Here is a 21,711-nt window from a genome sequence, read left to right as displayed (position 1 = left end):
GGTTGCCACCTGTGCAATAAGTCCATCCATGAAATTTCCTTGCTACTAAATATTCCATGGTCAACTGTTAGTGGTATTATTAGAAAGTGGAAGAAGTTCCGGGTACACACTATCATATCTGGTGGAACTGCCCGATAGCCCATAGTTTCTGGACTGGTGTTTATGCTCTGTTATCCAAACTTGCAAACTTGCTTCAACCTGATCCGACAACAGCCCTTCTTAATCTACGCCCTCCTGGAGTAACTTCGCCACAATTCAAACTTTTCCTGCAAATAACCACAGCAGCCAAACAGGTCATTGCAAAATCCTGGAAAACCCCCACCTTAAGCATTGCTGCTGTCAAAATCAGAGTAATGCAAGCCATGGTACATGCAAAGATTGAAGCCACAATTCTCGATACAATCCCTAAATTCCTGAATGTCTGGAATCCCTGGGTAGAGTGTTTCCTCCCGCAAAATTTTGATGAATCCCTCCTTCTACCCTGATACACAAGCAACAAATCTCCCGCTTTTTCCTGATACCATCCCTAGCCAGGCAAACAACCTAATTTCACTCTTCCCCACAAATCATGGAACCACCTTCCTCACCACCCTTCTTCCTCCCTCCCTCCCTTTTCCTTGGTCGTTCCCTGTCTCCCCCTAACTCCCCACGTAGCTCTAGAGAGTCTTTATCCCCACTGAACAAACTCTTTTTGACATGTTATTACCTATTGCTACTATATTTCTTCCTTTACCCCCCCCCCCTTTTTTCCCTTTTTTTTTTTTCCTTCTTATTAATATATTTAACAACATAAGTTATACTACATTGTTACCTTGACTCTTTCTCTCCCTCTTTATTTGAAGAAAGTAATACTGTACATACATTTTCCCGATATTCTGTTGTCAATATGCTGTCTATTGCCTACAATTATTGTCTTTACCCTTATGTTTTGATACCAATAAAAAGTTTGAACAAGAAAGTGGAAGCAACTGGGAACAGCAGCAACCCACGGAAAAAGACAGAGCGGGGTCAGCACATGCTACAGTGCGCAGAAGTCACCAACTGTCTGCAGAGTCAATAACTAAAGACTTCCAAACTTCGTGTGGCCTTCAGATTAGCACAACAGTGCATAGAGAGCTTCATGGAAGGGGTTTCCATGGCCGAGCAACTGCATTCAAGCCTTACATCACCAAGTGCAATGCAAAGCGTCAGATGCAGTAGTGTAAACCACGCCACCACTGGACTCTAGAGCAGTGGAGACGTATTCTCTGGAGTGACCAATCACGGTTCTCTGTCTGACAATCCGATGGACGTGTCTGGGTTTGGCGGTTGCTAGAATGGTACTTGCCTGACTGCATTGTGCCAAGTGTAAAATTTTGTGGAGGGGGGATTATAGTGTGGGGTTGTTTTTCAGGGGTTGGGCTTGGCCCCTTAGCTCTAGTATAGGGAACTCTTAAGGCATCAGCATACCAAGACAATTTCATGCTCCCAACTTTGTGGGAACAATTAAGGATGGCCCCTTCCTGTTCCAACCTTACTGCGCACCAGTGCATAAAGCAAGGTCCATAAAGACATGGATGAAAGAGTTTGGGGTGGAGGAACTTGACTGGCCCGCACAGATTCCTGATCTCTACCCCATAGAACACCTTTGCAATAAATTAGAGCGGAGATTGCGTGTCAGGCCTTCTCGTCTGACATCAGTGCCTGACCTAAAAAATGTGCTTTTGAAGAATGGTCAAACATTCCAATAGGCACACTCCTAAACCTTGTGGACAGGCTTTCCAGAAGAGTAGAAGCTTATAGCTGTAAAGGGCGGGCCAACTCAATATTGAACCCTGCGGATTAAGACTGGAATGCCAGTAAAGTTCATGTGCGTGTAAAGGCAGGCGTCCCAATACTTTTGGCAATATAATGTATGTAAAGCACTGTGTAAATTGATAGCGCTACATAAGTACCTGAAATAAATCCTTGGGGGGTTTACTAAAGCTGGAGAGTAGAAAATCAGACTCATGTCTGCATAGAAACCAATCAGTTTTCATTGCCAAAGCTTAAGTAAACAAGCGGAGGTTAGAAGCCAAATGTTTAACACTTCCGCCTGGCAGTACTAGGGTCACTGGTTCGAATCACAGCCACGGCACCACCTGCCTGGAGTTTGCATGTTCTCCCTGTGCCTGCGTGGGTTTCCTCCAGGTACTCTGCGTTCCTCCCACACTCCAAAGACATGCTGGTAGGTTAATTGGATCCTGTCTAAATTGGCCCTAGTATGTGTATGTATGAATGTAAGCTAGATTGTACGCCCCTTGAGGGTCAGGGACTGATGTGAATGTACAATATGTTTGTAAAGAGCTCCGTAAATTGATGGCGCTATACAAGTACCTGAAATAAATAGAATCTGATGCAGCTGTGCATGGTAGCTATTTATTTTGAGTGTTCCAGTTTTAGTAAATCCACCCCTCAGTGTCTCCTGCTGTCCTATTCTGATCCACTGCCACCACCAATCCCAAGTGCCTCCCTCCAATCCTTTTCCATTATCAAATGTCTACAATTTTATTATGCATTCCCCTTTTTTTTGTTGGTATGCCCACTCTATCAAAAATGAAATAGCCAGGGTGGGCACCACATGCTTAGGAATTCAAAAGACACCCTTTGTTAAGCTCAAACAGGAAGATAGGAGTGCACTATATCCCTGGCACTTTGACTCTTATTTTAATGTACATGCAATGCATTTAAAAGGGATAAAACATTGGGCAATGTGCATATATTCAGAGATCTACTAATCATATATTTTTTTTGCCCTGATGTACATTTTAAAAGTTCTTTTTATAAAGCAATGAATATGACTTTCACCAAACATTCGCTGATATTGTATCAATCATTGTCATTTAAGACACATGAACCTGGGAGATTAACCTGCAGAGAATGTTTTCTGAATGTCAGATTGCTTTATAAATATGTTCCTAAGAGTTATGGGCAGGTTAAGTGTCCATTTGTTTGGTTCTGTCATACAATTTAGTAGAGAAAAAGTAACACGTTCTAGGTTAAAGGGTTAGGTTATGGATGTCCTTTGCAACCAACAGTATAGTTACACTGTATAGTTACACTGTTTTGCTGGGTCCCAGCATTAGAACACAGTTGGTGCACCAGGTGGTTAGAACGAGCGCAGACCCTTCCATTCAGGAATCAATCTTGCAAGGACACAGTGGAACACACAGATTCTTCAGAACAAAAACAGGGTACAAGGAACGTGTCACAGAATTCAAGGAAGTAAGCATGCGGGATTCTTCAATAAAAGAGCAGAACAGTTCAGTGTAGGTCTCCTCCTTTCTCCCTTTGATAAACATATGTTTGCGTAAGATTGGATCTTATCGGGTTACTAGCAGTGGAACTGCCTTTTTTGGGGGAGAAGATCAAGGATCCAACATGTCCAATGTTATTCCATATTTTCTGTTTTTGACAGCTTAATCTGTGGTCATATTTTCCGGGCTCTCTCTCCCCTCCCTACTCCTATGCTCAACCTATGCCTGATGAAACAGTGTGGCGGTCCACGCTGGTTCCAGTGCAAGCTCTGAAATGCTTTGCATCCTGATGACGTCAGACGCTGACACCACCAGCTCCAGACTTCCTAGAGACCCAGCTGGCTTCACCATCTATGCCACTCCATGCAGCACCTCCTGCTGACCGGCCCGGGATCCTCTTCTTCTCCAGAGCATCATACTTACTTGGCGACAGACATACCGCACCTTACCCCAATGAGCCTGTTTTATTGCACTAATATGAGAGCTGATACACTTACTTTTAAGAAATATATTGTTCTACATTCTATACTTAGAGGCGCTGTGTTTCTTGTGTTTTTGCTAGGTCCCAAGCCCTACTTAATGGAAGCCATAGTTTCCATACATTGCACTGAAGATGGCCAAAAACAGCTGTATGCAATTTGGAATAGATGACTCTTTAAATATGAGGCTATATCTTCACTATACACTAATTTTTCATGTGCATGTGATGGATGGGTCTTAATGATCTGCATGGTCCTTGCCAACATCCTGAAATCAGGAATTATCCTTTTATTTTTGGAATATGTGATGGGATGTGAAATGTGAATACTTTCAGGTCTAAGAAGACTTTTTTGTGCTATCCACTGATTCAGTTGGAGGACTTTTTGATTCCCCTCTCACCATAACTTGAATGTTTATATTTTCTTCTTGGGTCCCAAGCCCTACTCCATAGAAGCTATGGTTTCCATACATTGCACTGATGATGGTCAAAAAGCCTTACTGTGCTGAGGATGAGTAATATACAAAAAAAAAAGGAGAAGGAGAAGGAGAAACATGTTGTTATAGAAGACCCCAAAAAATATACCAGCACAAGTAATACTAACAGTCTTCTCGAACATGTTGGCAATGCCTGAAAATTACAAAGACCTGGCAGTCTTGTGAGCAGCAGCAATAATACACTTAAACTGTCATACATCATAAAGCTGAAAGCAAAATAAAAAGATTTTAGATCAAAGCTGGTACATATTCTACCATACTTGTTAAGACCTAAGCCACACTCATCAATCTAGGTTACCATGACCATTTCCATTAACCGACTTTGCTGGGCACCCACTGACTTGCCACCTATCACTACTGCTGCTCAAAAAGGGTTGTCCCTCACTATCGGTTCCTCTGGTGCCTCTCCAATGTAACCCAGTCCAAAGCTGGTCATATTGACTGAGCAGTAGAGAGAGTTATGGAATTTTCTACCAATTTAACAACTCGCCATTAGAAAAATTGATCCCCAGAAATCAGATGGTAAGATTATTACATGCTTCCAGACAAAACAAATCACTGTGTACAACAAAGGCAGTCAAAGCTATTTTTCTGCTACAAAGAAATGCAGCAACATAAAAAGAGAAAAAAAAAATTAAGCTCACCAGAAATTCAGATCTAAACTTCCTAGTATCCTCCAGCAAGCAAGGATCATAAACCAGACAATGTTAGTTTGCAGAGCAGACTTTATCTGCAGTTCTATTGCTACATAGGCTGCAAATCTCATAACTCTAGCATGATTAAAACCATATTCTTTTCTTTTAAACAAGTATGCTAGCACAGCAAGTTTTTGTTCTAGAGAAACTTTTTTTTCCGCACTGATTAAAGTATACAGGAGAACAATTTCACCACTAATCATTTTCCTCACTAAATGAAAAAGAAAAATAAGTCCCTTTATTAGAAAATATAAACATGCTCCAAGCAAGGACTTCAAAAGAAAGATGAATTGCTGCAAGACTTGTCCACACGCTTCTTCCATTAGACAGAAAAGCAGTTGCTCCAAATATAATGTAAGCATTATAATCCTTCTGCAGTCAGAAATTCCAAACACTAAGTGCTCTGTGTTTTCTGAGACAAAAGTGTAAAAAGAACAAAGGGCTTGTTGTATTGATGATATACCAGTAGCTGGTGATGAGATAATTGCCAGGAATTTGTTCTTTCACACTGACCAAAACGTGAGACAAAGATGTTATAACTGCACCATAAAAGGAGATGTCATGTGACAGCAATATCTGTGCAATGCTGGGCGTAGTAATAAGGCTATTTATTTATTTTTTAGGTACTTGTATAGCACCAACAATTTACACAACACTTTACATATTGTATAATTGCATCAGTCCCTGTCCTCAAGGAGCTTACAATCTAAGGTACCCAAGTCATATGCACATGCTGGAGCCCATTTAGTCAGGCGCCAATTAGGCTACCATCATGTCTTTGGAATGTGGAAGAAAACTGGAGTACCCAGAAATCCACAAAAACACAGGGAAAACATGAAAACTACATGCAGGTTGAGATTTGAACCAATGACACTAGATCTTCAAGGCAAGAGTGCTAACCACTAAGCCACTGCAGCTTTTAAAATAAATTCAGCATGTGCAGATGAATTTTAGTTGTAGTGTGACAAAAAGTATATCCTAACAATGTTTGAAATAGACATCATTCATTTATGAAAAAAAATGTATAAAGCCCCTGTCACGGAGTGCCCGTGCCTTCCCCACCCCCCTTTGCCTGTCCCTTCACCCCTCCCTCTCCCCTTGCGGATTCCTCGCGTCCTGCCAGCCTACATCAAAGGGCTGTGCAGGATGGGGGGAAACGCCCCCTGTGGTGCGGTTAGCACCTTTCCTACAAAGGGCCGCCAAGGTGTCTCCACGCGCCCCCGGCGGGCACGAGGCTTTCCCGCACTCTGCGCCCACCGGAGACAAGCTCCCTTCTGTGCTGTCCGCCGCAGCTGTTCCGTTGGGAGGTCCGGGTGGGGACCGGGCCTTTGCAGCCATCCCCACTGAGCACTCTGCAGGAGACTCCCCCAAAAGGTCAGAACCATCCCAGGCACAGACCCCGCACAGCCAAGACCCTGCAAGCCTGCTGTGTCCCTACCTGCTGAAGCCCACTGTGTCCCTACCGGCTGATCGCTGGATCCCTGGGAAGCGGCCCCTGTCTGCTGATTGCTGGGCCCCTGGGAAGCCGCCCTGTCTGCTGACCACTTTGTCCCTGGAAGCTGCCTGCTGCTGAGCATCCACAAGGTGCCTACCTCCCTGGAAGCCGCCTGCTGCTGAGCATCCGCAAGTCGCCTACCCCCCTGGAAGCCGCCTGCTGCTGAGCATCTGCGAGACGCCTATCGTGAGTGTCCTAGAAGCCATGAACTGCCCCTATTGTGTGCCCAGACCCCCCTTGTCATGCAATGTCCCTATTGTGTGCCCAGACCCCCCTTGTCATGCACTGTCCCTATTGTGTGCCCAGACCCCCCTTGTCATGCACTGTCCCTATTGTGTGCCCAGACCCCCCTTGTCATGCACTGTCCCTATTGTGTGCCCAGACCCCCCTTGTCATGCACTGTCCCTATTGTGTGCCCAGACCCCCCTTGTCATGCACTGTCCCTATTGTGTGCCCAGACCCCCCTTGTCATGCACTGTCCCTATTGTGTGCCCAGACCCCCCTTGTCATGCACTGTCCCTATTGTGTGCCCAGACCCCCCTTGTCATGCAGTGTCCCTATTGTGTGCCCAGACCCCCCTTGTCATGCACTGTCCCTATTGTGTGCCCAGACACCCCTTGTCATGCACTGTCCCTATTGTGTGCCCAGACCCCCCTTGTCATGCACTGTCCCTATTGTGTGCCCAGACCCCCCTTGTCATGCACTGTCCCTATTGTGTGCCCAGACCCCCCTTGTCATGCACTGTCCCTATTGTGTGCCCAGACCCCCCTTGTCATGCACTGTCCCTATTGTGTGCCCAGACCCCCCTTGTCATGCACTGTCCCTATTGTGTGCCCAGACCCCCCTTGTCATGCACTGTCCCTATTGTGTGCCCAGACCCCCCTTGTCATGCACTGTCCCTATTGTGTGCCCAGACCCCCCTTGTCATGCACTGTCCCTATTGTGTGCCCAGACCCCCCTTGTCATGCACTGTCCCTATTGTGTGCCCAGACCCCCCTTGTCATGCACTGTCCCTATTGTGTGCCCAGACCCCCCTTGTCATGCACTGTCCCTATTGTGTGCCCAGACCCCCCTTGTCATGCACTGTCCCTATTGTGTGCCCAGACCCCCTTTGTAATGCACTGTCCCTAGTGTGCACACAGACCACCCTTGTCATGAACTGTCCCTATTGTGTGCTCAGACCACCCTTGTCATGAACTGCCCCTATTGTGTGCCCAGACCCCGCTCGTCATGAACTGACAGGCAGGGGGACAGGCAAAGGGGAGTGGGGAAGGCACGGGCACTCCATGACAGCCCCGTACACACAGTGAGAATATCAGATGAATGATCATCTGCTTGTTTGTTGTTTTTTTTTGCATGCTAGTCTCATATCGAAAGTGAAGAGGTTACTAAAATTACAAAAATTCTTGTATGGCAGAAAGAACATTTGAAAGTAATGTATTTGTATTGTATTTTCGGATGAAAACTGCTTGTGCCTTCAAATAATTTCAGACGAAAGCTGTGTACGAACGATCAGAATATCATAAGATTGCTTTGAAAGGGGTATTTTTTGTACGGTTTTCTGATCATGTGCGCTAGGCTTTAGCCACTATCACTATTTTATCCATTATAAATCAGAAATTCAATAGCCATTCATACAAAGACTGTATAACTGCTTATTACAATAAGAATAATCATCTAATATGAAAAATATGCTACAAAAAAAAAAAAAGTTGTCAAGCTAATCCACCCAAACTATCTGTGAGGGAGACCTTTTTTGCACACATTCTATAGGTAAAGGATAAGCCCCACCCCCCACACCCTCATCAGTTTCATAGACTATAAAGTGTTTATGAAAAAAAAAAAATCTTTATTCTGGCTTTGGTGAAATTTGTAATTTTGTATAATGTTTTGGGTAAATTGTGCATTTTTTCTCTTTACAAAGGTCTATACCTCAGACTAAAATTTGGACAGCCAAGCAGGAAAGTTGGATTTTGCTCCATCAGAAGGTGACGTCCCTCCAAATGAGAGAGAGAGAGTGAGAGAGAGAGAGAGTTGTTGGGTGCTATGGTTACCTAAGTAGCCATAATCAAGTAAGTTCCCACCTCTTAAGGGTCTGCTTTCAAGAGTGTTGGTTGCAAGAGGACAGGTTGACACTTCTGCCCTTCTTCTGAAAATGCTAGCTGCTTGGCTATGCGTGACTTCAATATTCCTGAGTATAAAGCTAATGAAGTCAGAATTCCCAAATTGTAAGCTCTCTTTTTTAGTTAGCAAATCAAAAAAACAAAGCACTGGAATGTCATGACAGCTTGGCAACTTCCATTTTATAAAGAGAGGTCAACAATGGCAGCCTTTATAATTCCCTTTTTGGTAGGTGAACTTCAAAAACCGAGACAGTCAGGTAGAGTTAATTTCATGGTGTATAGAACTCTATATTAACCATACAACGTTATGCTGGTCAAAAGCATTGCAATTTGTTAGAGGGTTTGAACTTTGACTGCAAGAAGATGTGATCTAAATTTGGACTGAAAAAAAAAAAAAAATCCAAACTTAGTCTCGAACTTTCCATAACAGAAAGTATGTGACTAATTGCCCAGTCTTTGAGTCATATGGCCAGCAAAGAACAAGTCAACAGCAGCATTTTTCTCTAAAAAAACAAAAAAAACAAAAAACATATATTAGTCCTACTTTTTATTTTCCTACTCAGTAAGACTGTTAAGTCTGCTTTAAGAGCGATAGAAAGTTAAAGTGGAACTAAACCCTCCTATCCTTTTCAGCCAAGGACCTGCCTCTGTTGAATCTGCAACTGCACATGTGATCAGTTATGCCACCAGCCATTTGATGGTTTGACAGTGTGGTTGAGAGCAAAGAAAATGCATTAGTTAGCATTCCGGGTATGCCGAGAATTCAACTGTGTTTTTAAACTGTTAAAAATAGATGGGTTAAATTCCACTTTAATGTTTACCGTTATTAACTCTGTCTGCACTGCCAGATCTCATCAGTTGTAAAAGATTTGAACACTATCCCAACAAAGTTAAAGATCTAATAGCTGAGCTTTTGCATTGTACGTTAATGCAAGGAAGCTCAGTGTGTCCCTCTTTGTCAGTGGGGACAGACTGAATTTCCCCTCATTGTAAATATACAGACTGCCCAAGGCCTGCTGCAAATAAACACCTAAAAAGGCAAGTAATATATATTTTTAAATAAGTTCAATTTAAAAAAAAAAAGTATTAATAATAATAATAATACTACTATTGTAGGAGCCTGTAAAGCATTGCACCTGCGATCAGCAGATGGCAGGTGCCAGCAGGACTGCTACAAACTGTCAGTGTAAGCTGTCTGCCCAGTTTCACACTGAGAAGAAGAAACAATGAACTAACAGAGCGCTCAACATTGCCATGGTAGTTCATTGAGAACTACAGGCAGTCGCAAAGGCTGTAGATACTTGTAGTTTTCCCATTCACAGAACTTTGTGAATGAATGATGCGGCCAGGAGGGTGGAGCCCCACACAGCCACATCTTCTTTAAATTGTGACGAGTGGGGGGAAGAAGATCCCCTGCTTGCTGTCAAAACAGGGAATTGGGGGGGGGGGGGTGTTCGGGGGCTGGTGCTACAGTAACATGTTACAAAGGGTGAACTTATCCTTTAAATTATCAGGCTGTGTGAGAGTGAGAACACACATAGTGGGGGTTTTATTTGACAGCAAAAGTGGAAATACACTTTGCTCCTATTTACACAATGTCAGGTGTTGGGCATATGCACCTTTTTTGCACACTGTCATGCTTCGTGCATAGGGCAGCCTATTGATATTGATGGGCTGCCCTACACACCACAGGGAAGCTCAGGCACCTTTTTGAGCTTTGCACATTTGGTGTGTTTGGGGTGCCATTAACATTGAATAGCATCACAAGTGCCGCTCACTTCTTTTTCACATAGTACTAAAATGTGAATACAGCCTTAAGATCAGTTCATGGACATGAATGATTCCACTGGAGCAGTATACATATACATTCAGCAAACATGCTCAGTGTCTGAGTTATTCTATAAAAACAGCAGGTATCGGAAGGGAATTTTAGCAGACAGTCCCTGCCGATCGTTTCCTGGGCAACAATGTATTAGCTCGGCATGTCTGCTGTAGTCTAAAATTGGCCATAAATACCACAGTCAACACCCAATGCTGCCAAAATTGTCAAAACCAGGCAGCAGGCAACTAGTGACTATGGGTACCTTTAGTCATACTGGCAGTTCCTTAAAGGTGTACCACGACTGGTAAGTGGTTGATTTCCGAGACAACTGAAGTAAAAAAAAAAAAAAAAGGGAAGGGAAGAAGAAAAAGAAGAATGCGTACAAGAAGTTGTAAACTCACAAAATAGCAACATTCCGTGCTTATCACAAGCCAAGTGAAACTATCATGCTCATCTCTGTATAAAACAACTGACACCTCTTTTCTTCCTTCTTCTTCAGAAGACAAAGCAGACAAGTATTTTCAAACAGCTTTCTACCTCTATGATCTGTCCATGAAATCTTTTGTTGTGGGGTTGATCTATTTTCCAGCCCTCAGATAAACTTATTTGCTTTCTCCAGTTTCTGAAGTGCTTAAAAAGCTGTCATTAATCAAACAGATAAATGGAAGCAGCTTATGTGCTGAAGTGATGTTCCCGCACAAGACTGACACATAGTTGTATTCAGAACAGATACAAAGTAGTAAAACAGGATTTCATCTTTCACAGAGAGAAAACGGATGCCAATTTTTGCCTGATATGCATCTGTGCAAGCTGTTAGCTCACACAGGTATGCGCTGCGCTCCAAGGTCAGTCTGGCCTGGGAAGGGTTAACAAAAAACGGAGCGAAAAAGAAAATTGGAATTTATGCCAAAACCCACATCTTGTGAGGCCGATAGACTCCAAATATTACTAACACGTATAAGAAATATCACTTTCCGAGGAAAGGCGCATCACTAACAAAAAGCAAGAAACTATTACATTCATAGATCTTTATTATATATACACACAGCTTGATCCTGAAAACAAAAAAACAAAAAAAAAGGAAGAAGCAACTAATAGAGACCAGAACAGTTAAGTGATTATAAGGTTTTTTTGAGTTACTGAACTCTTTGCTTTTTCTATTATAACTGTCTCCGTTACAAAAAAAAACTATAATATATATATATATATATATATATATATACACACATACACACACACACACACACACATATACACACATACTGGACCATTACTCAAACAGTAATTTAAGGTTTATGGTAAAAGTTTAACGCTACCAATTTCTCTTATTTGCTCCATTTGATCTGTTAAATATACTATTTTCATAATATCTGTTGAACAAGTGGGAAGAAAAAAGCCAGATAGCGCTCTGCTTTCTGGACTGTTATCAGTGAGCATTGTTCCCTGCTATCTCTGTGGACTCCAAAAAAAACCTTCCCCTTTTATGCAGGAGAGAGGTGTTATGTAGTTCTAACATGCCTCTTGTCTTGGGATGATAATGCTGCTCAGTATCATTGTCACCCTCAGGTAAGAAGTATGTTAATGGCATGACCTCCAAGCTAAAATAAATGAAAAAGTGTAAAAACAAGAAAACAAATGCAGCCACCACATCTATGCTATGCTGCAATACCGTTATTTTTTGTTCTTGGGTTTAGATACACTTTAAAGCAGCCTTTCTCAATTAGGGTTCCTCCAGAGATTGCTAGGGATTCCATAAGCAATAAGCAGTGGTGGATTGACTGCCAGATGGTGCTTGCATTGTTTTGGGTCAATGTCACCTGGAAAAATAAAGTAACCTGCAGCCAGTGGAACCTCTCCTCTTTTCTCCTATATAAGTAACAAATGATCTTATTAGGTTTCTCTTGGGGTGATAGTATTCCAAGTGACCACCTACGTAAAGAGGCAATCTTCCTCCAACTTGGCAACAATGCAAGGGAACCCAAAAAACGTTCAACCTTGAGTGTCATATACCCTGGGGATACCACATTCTTTTTTAATTTATATTATCAACAACCTACTAATGAAGCATTGTGAGATATGGATGTATTCACTGTTAGCAGAGGTTCCCTAAGATCTGAAAAATTTCAAGGGTTCCTCTGGGATAAAAAAATAAAAAACAATGTGGTTGAGCAAGGTTGACCCAAAGTTCTGCTGACAACCTTGCTGGAACATATACAAAAAGCCTAGGCATTTAGTCACGTGATCTCTGCTGAAGAGGAGGATCTGCCTTTGATCCTTTCTAAATCAAAGTGACCAACCCAAAGTTCTGCTGACAACCTTGCTGGAACATATACAAAAAGCCTAGGCATTTAGTCACGTGATCTCTGCTGAAGAGGAGGATCTGCCTTTGATCCTTTCTAAATCAAAGTGACCAACCACTTAGTCCATGAGTCACATGGCCAGCAGAAGAAAAAGTCCAAAGTAGTATATTTCTTCAGGAAAGTGTTTTATTTTAGTCCCACAATTTATCTTTCCATCCCAATAAAACTACTAGTAAGTAGTTTCTACTTTAAGTAAGACTGAATATAAAAATAGTCTAAACAACATATCAGCCATTTTACACCATTCCAGAGAAGGTTTTATGGTCACATTTTAAAACAGAACAGCATTTCCAAGACATCTAAACACATGGCATTGCAGTCATTCCCAGTTCACTCTCCATTGGTACAAATTAGGAGTGATGTTCACCTGATTACTGGATGGAAATGCTTTACTGGAAAAAACACCAAATTAACAGATCGATATACAAATAAATACGAAGGGTGATGACTTACCCTTTTGCACCCAGGCTTGTGATTGGGAGCTGCGGTAGTCTTCTGCTTCGCAATCCAATCCTCTATCCCTTTCCGAGTCAAGCAAGCGTTTACTGCAAAACTGTCACCTACAAAAGACAGAAATGCAGTGAGGTTTCAAGGAAAAAGTGAGGGGAAAAAAAAAATACTTCAGCGCTCTGTCCTAGTTCCTTCTAATGACATAGCATACATTTTCTATCACCCTATCTTGTCAAAACCATTGACTGAGGCTGACCACACATGGTCCAACAAAAGCAAGATATGCCATGGACTGAACTGTCACTTGTAACAATCTCCCCAGATAGAGGTGCAGTGTTGAGTGCTTCCAGTCACTGGAAGTGATTGTAATCATATTGGAAAATCTCTCGGAGACAGATAAATGATCTTCCTGTTTTATGTAGAGAATACGGAACAAAGCCTTTATTGTACATGCACTGGCTCCATCATCATGCTAATCGGGAAGATGAGCGCAATGGTCCCGAAGGTGCATGGGATGTTCAAGAACGAGCAGACGCCTCATGGCTTTTGCTGAGATGTCTGCCTTTCTATGGCCCCTTGATTAGCTATAGCTGTAAGGACTTTTTTTTTTTTAACATAATGCCCATTTAGTGAACCAATCGTTCTTTAGGGTACTTGCCCATGGTACGGATGTATGAGCATCAGTATTCCTGGCCAAAAACTTTCTTGCATTCATTTTGTGCATATGTGTGCATACATGAGTAAAATAAATTCTAGCTTTTTGAACTTCTTAAAATTAACTTTTTTTTTTGTAGAGGTATGTGCATGCATGTCTGTACACCTGGAAAATACTGCCCAGCAACTCAGATTTCTGTCATTTCTTTTGCTCATATATATGCAGCACATATTTAAGCACCTGTGTGTACAGGCACATTGAAGACAATGGGCTGAATTTAATTCTGTAAGTAAAGACCTGTATGCCTAAAAACACTGCTTTTTAGGTAACACTGTGAAGAAGCCTTGGGATGAAACAAATAATCCTGAAACCATAATAATCGCTTCCAATGCATGTGGCCATCTATGGCCATACAAAAACCTGTTGAGAGGCAATCCCTTAAACAGGTACTGCCATGGGAGTGCATGCATACCACAGACAGATGCTGGTGTTCTAGACCTGCTCACCTCGGGAGCTTTGAGCACCCTGGCCATGACTATTGCCATCATAAACCTTCAACAACTGCACCCTTAGACACCACAACTTTCCAGGCACCTACTTAAGAAATAGGGATGACTGATAAATCCAAGACCAAGCTGCAGCAGAACTCCAAGGCAGGACTACTGCCAAGATGGCACTGCCTCTTAGATGAGACCACAAGACATTCGCTGGGGGAGACCATAGGTTTCTCTGATAACCTTATGCAGTTTCACAAGCAAGTACTGCCATGACTACAGCTTACTGTGCACTTATCTTTGGCTCAAGGTAAAAGGACGGTTTTCTTTTTTATACAAACTAGAAAATCTCCCAAACTGACCTCATACTTGGTAACAGTCTAATCACCAACCAATGTTAGCAATTGATGTACAATTACAATCAATGACAAGAACTTTTACATAAAAGATAAAATAAAAACGCACAGACTGCCATTGACCGTCCACTCCCAGGAATACTCCTGAAGTCACCATGACCCAGTGAACACTTTATTGCACCGAAAATTAAGGGCTACTCCACATGTCATCAAGGAAGATTTACAGTATACAATGCAATAACAAATTTCTTTTTCGTCAAGGAAACACTTTAACCATATCACTGATCTAAGACATTCCAAGGCATTAGACTAGATCACAGGATGCTTGCATTTCAAAGATCAGCTATAAGCATTGGTAAAAACCAGCTTACAGGTTCACTGACACATGAAGGGATTAGACAGGGAACAGAGTCACAGATCAAACACTCGCACACAAACACAAGTCCATCATTCAGGCGCTGTCTCTGCTACAGAAACAAAGTAAATCAGGTCCCCATCTATTAAACCAAACGGCAAATCACTAGGCAGATCATCAGTCCAATGGCAGTTTGTTTGCAGGTCAGCAAAACCAAACAAAGCCAAATCACCAACTCCCAGCTACATCCAAAGACAGACACTTCGAAAATACTTACAAAAATGAAATGCTTTCAGTCTTTAGTCTTAGTGACTTACACAAAAAGTATGATTCAATACAAAACAATAATGAAGTCAAGAAAAACTAAAAAAAAAAAAAAAAAAAAAAAAAAAAAAATTATATATATATATATATATATATATATATATATATATATAAAACAAACAGTATGTATGAAGTTTGTCTTCGTAAAGTGCTCAGTGGGTTCCTTAGAGATATACAAGCTACCAAATGAACACTTGACAAAGACAAAGTTCTGCAATTGTGTCACCGCTTGTTCATGTTCTGCTTCTTCTGATGTCCTGCCAACTCTTTGATTTCTTTATCTCTTACTCAATATTATTTCATCCACCCTGGTGTTTAAAGATATATATAAAAGTGTAAAAATGATCACTAACCAGCAGAAACCAATAAAAACCATCCATTTAGCAATTTCAACTAGGCCAAAGAATAAAGGCAAATGTCTAATCCGTTGTATGGGATAAGGCGTAAATGACCCTGAACTGTGGTATAAAGACACACTATTCAAGTCTAACCTATCCTAGTCTATCCTAACTCAAACTGTACCTTCTATTGCTCTCCTCCAAAAAAAAAAAAATATGTTTTCCTGCTGCGATCTGACTTCCTGTAAGAGCTTGGTTACATTCACTCTAAAATGGTCCCACTTTAAGGAGGAACACAGCCACCCTCCTCTGTCCACTCTCAGATGGCCTATGGGATTTGTAGTGTGCATAGAGCAGTGCATATGACTACAACTAACTTGCACTGCCTGTTGCAAACAAATGGAAGTGAGGGGGGGAAAAGGGGAGGTTTTGGAGCTCACGGAAGATGTTATAAGGAGTAAGAAGATCACAGTAAGAAGGAATTTCATGAAAACTACATTACAGGGCCATTAAGTAGTAGATGTGTATAGATAAGGATATTGTTTCATGTCACTCTAAAGCTGAACTCCATACATAGTTACACTGATCCACCTTGGATCCATGTAAGTGTGCATATTTCATACCTAGCTGATCGCTGTGGAAGCAGAGAAGGACCATAGTAGCCACCATTTCTACTGTTATCCTCCCTGCCTTCCGGATCTTGTGCCGAATGGCTGCCCTGGTGCAGTAACCACAGCAGCCCATTTGCTTGGTATGGGCGCCATTCAGATAACGTCTTGTATTGTGCTCACTGAATACGTGGCATTCCCTGATGGGGCAATGTGGAAATCATGACATCACCACCCCCCTCTCTGCTTTGTCCAATTAGATTCGTTGAGAGAATGCACAGTGGCAAAATGGTTAGCACCTCCGCCTGGCAGTACTAGGGTCATTGGTTCAAAACCAAATCATGGCATCACCTGCCTGGAGTGTGCATGTTCTCCCTGTGCCTGCGTGGGTTTTCTCCGGGTATTCCGGTTTCCTCCCACACTCCAAAGACATGCTGCTAGGTTAATTGGTTCCTTTCTAAATTGGTCCTAGTATGGATATGTATGAATATCAGTTAGGGACCTTAGATTGTAAGCGCACTCCAAAAACATGCTTGTAGGTTAATTGGCCCTAGTATATGTATGAATGTAAGTTAGGGACCTTAGATTGTATGCCCCTTGAAGGTTAGGGACTGATGTGAATGTACAATATATATACGTAAAGCGCTGTGTAAATTGACAGCGCTGTATAAGTACCTGAAATAAATAGAATGCAAGGCATTCTCTGAGTGGCGCCTGTGCTGAGCGAACAACCCCGTGTCCAGCTGCTAGGCACAGAACCCAGAAACCAGCGAGGATTGCTGTAATATTTGCAGCTACTACAGTACTTCTGCTCTTCCCCAGTGATAGGCCAGGTATGTGATATGTACACATACATTGATCCAAGCTGAACTAATGAAACTATGGAGAAATATCCATACCTGAAGTTCAGCTTTAAGACTCTTTGCCCTTGTTTTAACCAAGTCCATATGTGTTGCAGCTGGCCAAATCAGTGAAACGTTAGGGAACAATCTGCTATTAAAGTTGAAGCAATACTACACTATGGAACTTGTGAATATTCTGTGGCAGACAGAAAATGTGAACAGTTAGGAATTAAGCGATAATGAGCGATTCAGACTTTGTTGTTCACATGAGATGGTCTGGCCAGAGATTCTCCAAACAAAAAGGTGACAAACTTCGAAAAAGACTTAACACATGGAGGGCAACATAAAAGTGGTAAGCAGAGCTTTAGAACGTGCAGGGGGTGACAACCCGAAGCTATGTGATCAAATCTTAAAAGGCGGGACCCTCAGGAGGATAATGTGACCCGGGCTGCACAAAAACACATGGCACAAGCTTCTGGCCAGTTTTCAATCACACACATAAGAGCAGTCAATGTAGCCTTTGGAGAGGAGCAGCTAATGCATACTCTGCATGGGACCGAGACTCGGTGGGACAACTTAACAGGAACTTTACAAGCTTTGAATGTAATGAAGAAACCTCAACAACATTCCAAAATCTGAGCTGGAAAGAGGCTGAAACCAAGGAGTAATCAATTGCATGGATCAAAAGAATAAGAAGACCCAACTAAACTCACTTGTAGAATAACAGATCTGAAAACAGCCCAATAAACCACAACCAGCAAAATGTGCAACAAAAAACCCATAATAATAACAACAATAAGAATAAATAGTCCAGCCTCTGCCATGGTGACCATTAGACGGAAGTTGATTTACTAACTTTTATCCAACTTTTAGAAGTCTGTTGTTTACAAATACCTTTCCTGGCAGGAGTTGTTTAGATGATCCAGTTATACAGATTTGAAAGCAACAAACAAGGATCTATTCTGCTTTCCCAGCAACAGATCAATCAATAGGGAGATCAACAGATCAATCAATACATAATAAGGCAGCAATTACATTTATAAAGGCAAGTGCATGATCTATGTGGGCTATGATGATTGGTCATAATCTGTGATGGTGTCCAACTGGACTGTCAATAGGTTAATTTGGTCTGATAAAGCTGAACGATCGATGTTCAATTTGACAAAATCAACAGAGCAAAGTGACAGATGGTGGCAATTCTGATCAATACAAGTTGATCGGTTGTGGTGGGCTAAAGATCAATTATACACAATCGATCAATGGCATTGGGAATACGATTAGAAGATTGAAAAGACCATTTGCTGTGCCATACACACACAAATTTATTTTCTCATTGACTGTAATAACCATCAATGGTTGACAACCCATTTGATCCATATGCCACAGATGGGGAAGCAGATTGTATCGATAGTTAGGATAGGTTTTTAGGCTATAATCGGATCTCTGTTCCCACAGAAATGTCATTTCATAATATGGTCGATCAAAATACAATCGCATATGTGAACACAGTAACTCAGTGCTGCTAAATAATAATAATAAAAAAAAAACTCTGTTTGATCAAATCGGATCAAAAGTTATGGATATTTGCCTGTTGATGGATTTGATTGAATTGTACATATATCTAATATCATAAAATCTAAGTGTGTGTGTGGCCACCACCAACAATTGTATCGCATGTCTTACTTTCCTTTGATCGCATTTTTCCTATCCAGACTGATCAGAATAACTTTGATAAAATTGTTTGGTTAGGCTCGGAATCGGTCAATGTCTCATAGCTTTGATAGTTCGTATTATCCGATCAGCAGAAGATGGTTAGGTGTGTGACCACCACTAACGATCGTATCGAATGTCTTACTTTCCTGTGATTGGATTTTTCTATCCAGACTGATCAGAATAACTGAATAAATCATCTAGTTTGACTAGGGATGGATCAATGACTCATAGCTTGGATAGTTTGTATTATCTGATTGGTGGAAGATGGTTAGGTGTGTGATCACCACTAACGATCGTATCGAATGTCTTAGTTTCCTGTGATCGGATTTTTCCATCATTCTAGACTGATCAGAATAACTTTGATTAAATCATTTGGTGAGGCTCGGGATGGATCAATGACTCATAGTTTGTATTATCCGATCGGTGGAGGATGGTTACATGTATGGCCACCATGATGGAGCCAGGCGCAGTGTGATCAGGATACATGGATCCCCGACCTATAGGACACCCTGGGGCCCCCAGAAAACAAGAAGAGAAGTGAGGAGGACATGACATTTCCTACCTTCAGGGCTTTCTCTGGGTTTGCAAACTGCAGCTGCCAGTCGGGAGATCGGGGTGAAGATCAGGAGGAGAGAAGAGAACAAAAAGCACCATTAGAAGATCAGAAAGCACCATTAGAAGATCAGATCTCCCACCAACCAATCCTCCCACACACAGCCAGCCCTCCACACATCGCTCACCGTGCTTGGAGTAAAGTTTCCCCATCTCTCGGGATCCACCACATCAGACACACATTACAATCCAGACATCGGACAATCCATCGGCCCCCTAAATCCCGCACACGCCGCTCCTCCGATCCCGGCTGCTCCTAGGAGCGCTGACACCCCATAGACCAGGAGCCTGCCGACTACAGACGGAGCCCAGCACCAGAGCCAGACACAGCACACAGGAGGAGGGGGAGGGGCCACCGGAGGGGGAGGGGGACACAGGGCAGGGAGGGGGAGAGGAGCTGGAGAGAGACACTGTGTGAATGGAGGGAGGATGGGGGTGTGCCTGGACTCCAACTCATCTCCCAATAACTGATACAACCATCAAACCACCTCCACCGCCTGTCCCAGCATTTTCCTACAACATGGAGGATCCCTTGAAATAACTTCTAGGGACCTCTGCTAATCAAGTAATATTCACTTTGGATTGTTTTTCTTTTTTGTTTTTTGACCAATCCTGTAGTAGCTGACTCATGGGCCGTATTCACGCCTGAGCAGTCCAGGAACGCGCGCAGAAACGCATGTTTGGTGCACATTTCCAGAATGCTCAAAAAACACTCATCACACTCGCAGCGCGGTTCATTTCTAATAGCACCCAAAACCCAGCTAGCAAACACGCCGTTTTTCTCACAACAAAACACGCAGTAAAAAAAAAAAAAAAAAAATCACACTGACTTCTGCATCGAGACCCCGTTCACACTTCACGATTTGGGATTGAAGCATTTCTGCCCGCGATCCCAGCACAATACGCTGCGCACACACAGACGGGTGCTATTATACATTAATGGCACCGCAAATGCGATATGATACTGCTGAGATTGTCACACAGCATTCACAGCAAAATGCACAAAAGTCGCAGCAAGTTTGTCGCCCAAAAAAGAAGCTTCTTTTTGGGCGACAAACGCGCGTAGAATGGGCTGGCCCTATGCGAGATGCAAAATTTCACATGAATCACTTTTTGAAAATCACATAGTGGGAATGAGCGTTAATCTCCGTTCACATCAAGCCCGACTTTGAAATCATGCTACTCACAGTGAAGTCGCACGATTTCAAAGTTGGGGTACCTGCCGATTTCAGGTGCGATTTGCAAGACATCTGATACAGATGTCTATGCAAATTGCGCCAAAAGCAGTGCATGTATAGGGTGCGACTTGGCATGCAATTTGCAAGTTGCAGGGCATGGAAATCGCATGCCAAGTTGCATCCAATGTGAACCAGGGCTTAAGGTGTCAAGTTGCAGGACATTCTTTGGTGTATTTCATGTGAACAGGCTGCCCTATGCTGTCGGTCAAAAAATACACCAAAAAACGCACATTAGCGTGACATGCAGATGTGAATAGGACCTTAACTATCAGGTAGTTAGCAGTGTCTGGGGTCCAGTGCTGTCTTCCCCCAGCCAACTCTTCATACCTCTGTGGGTCCCTGGTTTTGCAGTCTTCATTATGGGAACTAGAAGAAAAGAGGATGAAGAACCACAACCAGCTCCCCACTGCGCATGCACACGCTTGCACAGCACTCTGTAAACAGTCCCGCAGCCTCCTGGGATATGGAGCAGAGCATAGGACATCATCCTTGCAGAAGTGGGAGCAGGTACCATAAAAATGAATAATCATAAACTGGTACAAATAGCTGCAACTTCCTGGCTGTGGGAAGGAGCGAACCTGTGAGACTTCACTTTTTGAGTGAAGTTCCACTTTAAACTCTTTGTTTTTTAAGTTGAAATCCAGGTAGGGCAATTGGCACATGGTGATGTTCTTCCAGCTGGGATCCATGGAAGTATGTGTGTGCCATACCTGTGACATTCCGCCAGAAGCTGGAAATCACTGTAGTCACTACTCCACTGATCTCCGCTAGTTCCCAGGTCCCATCCCAAGCGATTCCCTGCTGCTTTTTGGATGTCACCGCTGCACCTCGTCCAATCAGAGAACACTTAGCATTCATTACGAAAATGCACAGTGTTCCCTGAATGGCGCCCGTGCCAAGCAAGTATCCTCCTGTGTTTACAATGCACCACGGCAGTCAGAAGCTAGTGGTAATCACTGTAGTAGCAGTAGACTAATGTAA

General features: G+C 42.6%; 1 protein-coding gene across 1 annotated transcript in view; it reads right to left on the bottom strand.

The window, feature by feature from the left end:
- Window positions 1–19,831, bottom strand: part of NKD1 (NKD inhibitor of Wnt signaling pathway 1) — a 139,070-nt gene extending 119,239 nt beyond the window's left edge. The window contains exons 1-3 of the mRNA XM_089689487.1: window positions 19,621–19,831; window positions 19,443–19,475; window positions 13,199–13,305 (exon numbers count right to left, since the gene is read on the bottom strand). Coding sequence (XP_089545613.1) covers window positions 13,199–13,305; window positions 19,443–19,475; window positions 19,621–19,645 — 165 coding nt within the window. The 5' untranslated portion in view covers window positions 19,646–19,831. The remainder of the gene's footprint in view (window positions 1–13,198; window positions 13,306–19,442; window positions 19,476–19,620) is intronic.
- Window positions 19,832–21,711: the final 1,880 nt, after the last annotated feature.

Source organism: Staurois parvus, unplaced genomic scaffold, assembly GCF_062004578.1.
Source record: "Staurois parvus isolate SC_StPar_1 unplaced genomic scaffold, SC_StPar_1.0 ptg000476l, whole genome shotgun sequence".
NCBI lineage: Eukaryota > Metazoa > Chordata > Amphibia > Anura > Ranidae > Staurois > Staurois parvus.
This window is presented reverse-complemented; position numbering and strand designations above follow the sequence as displayed.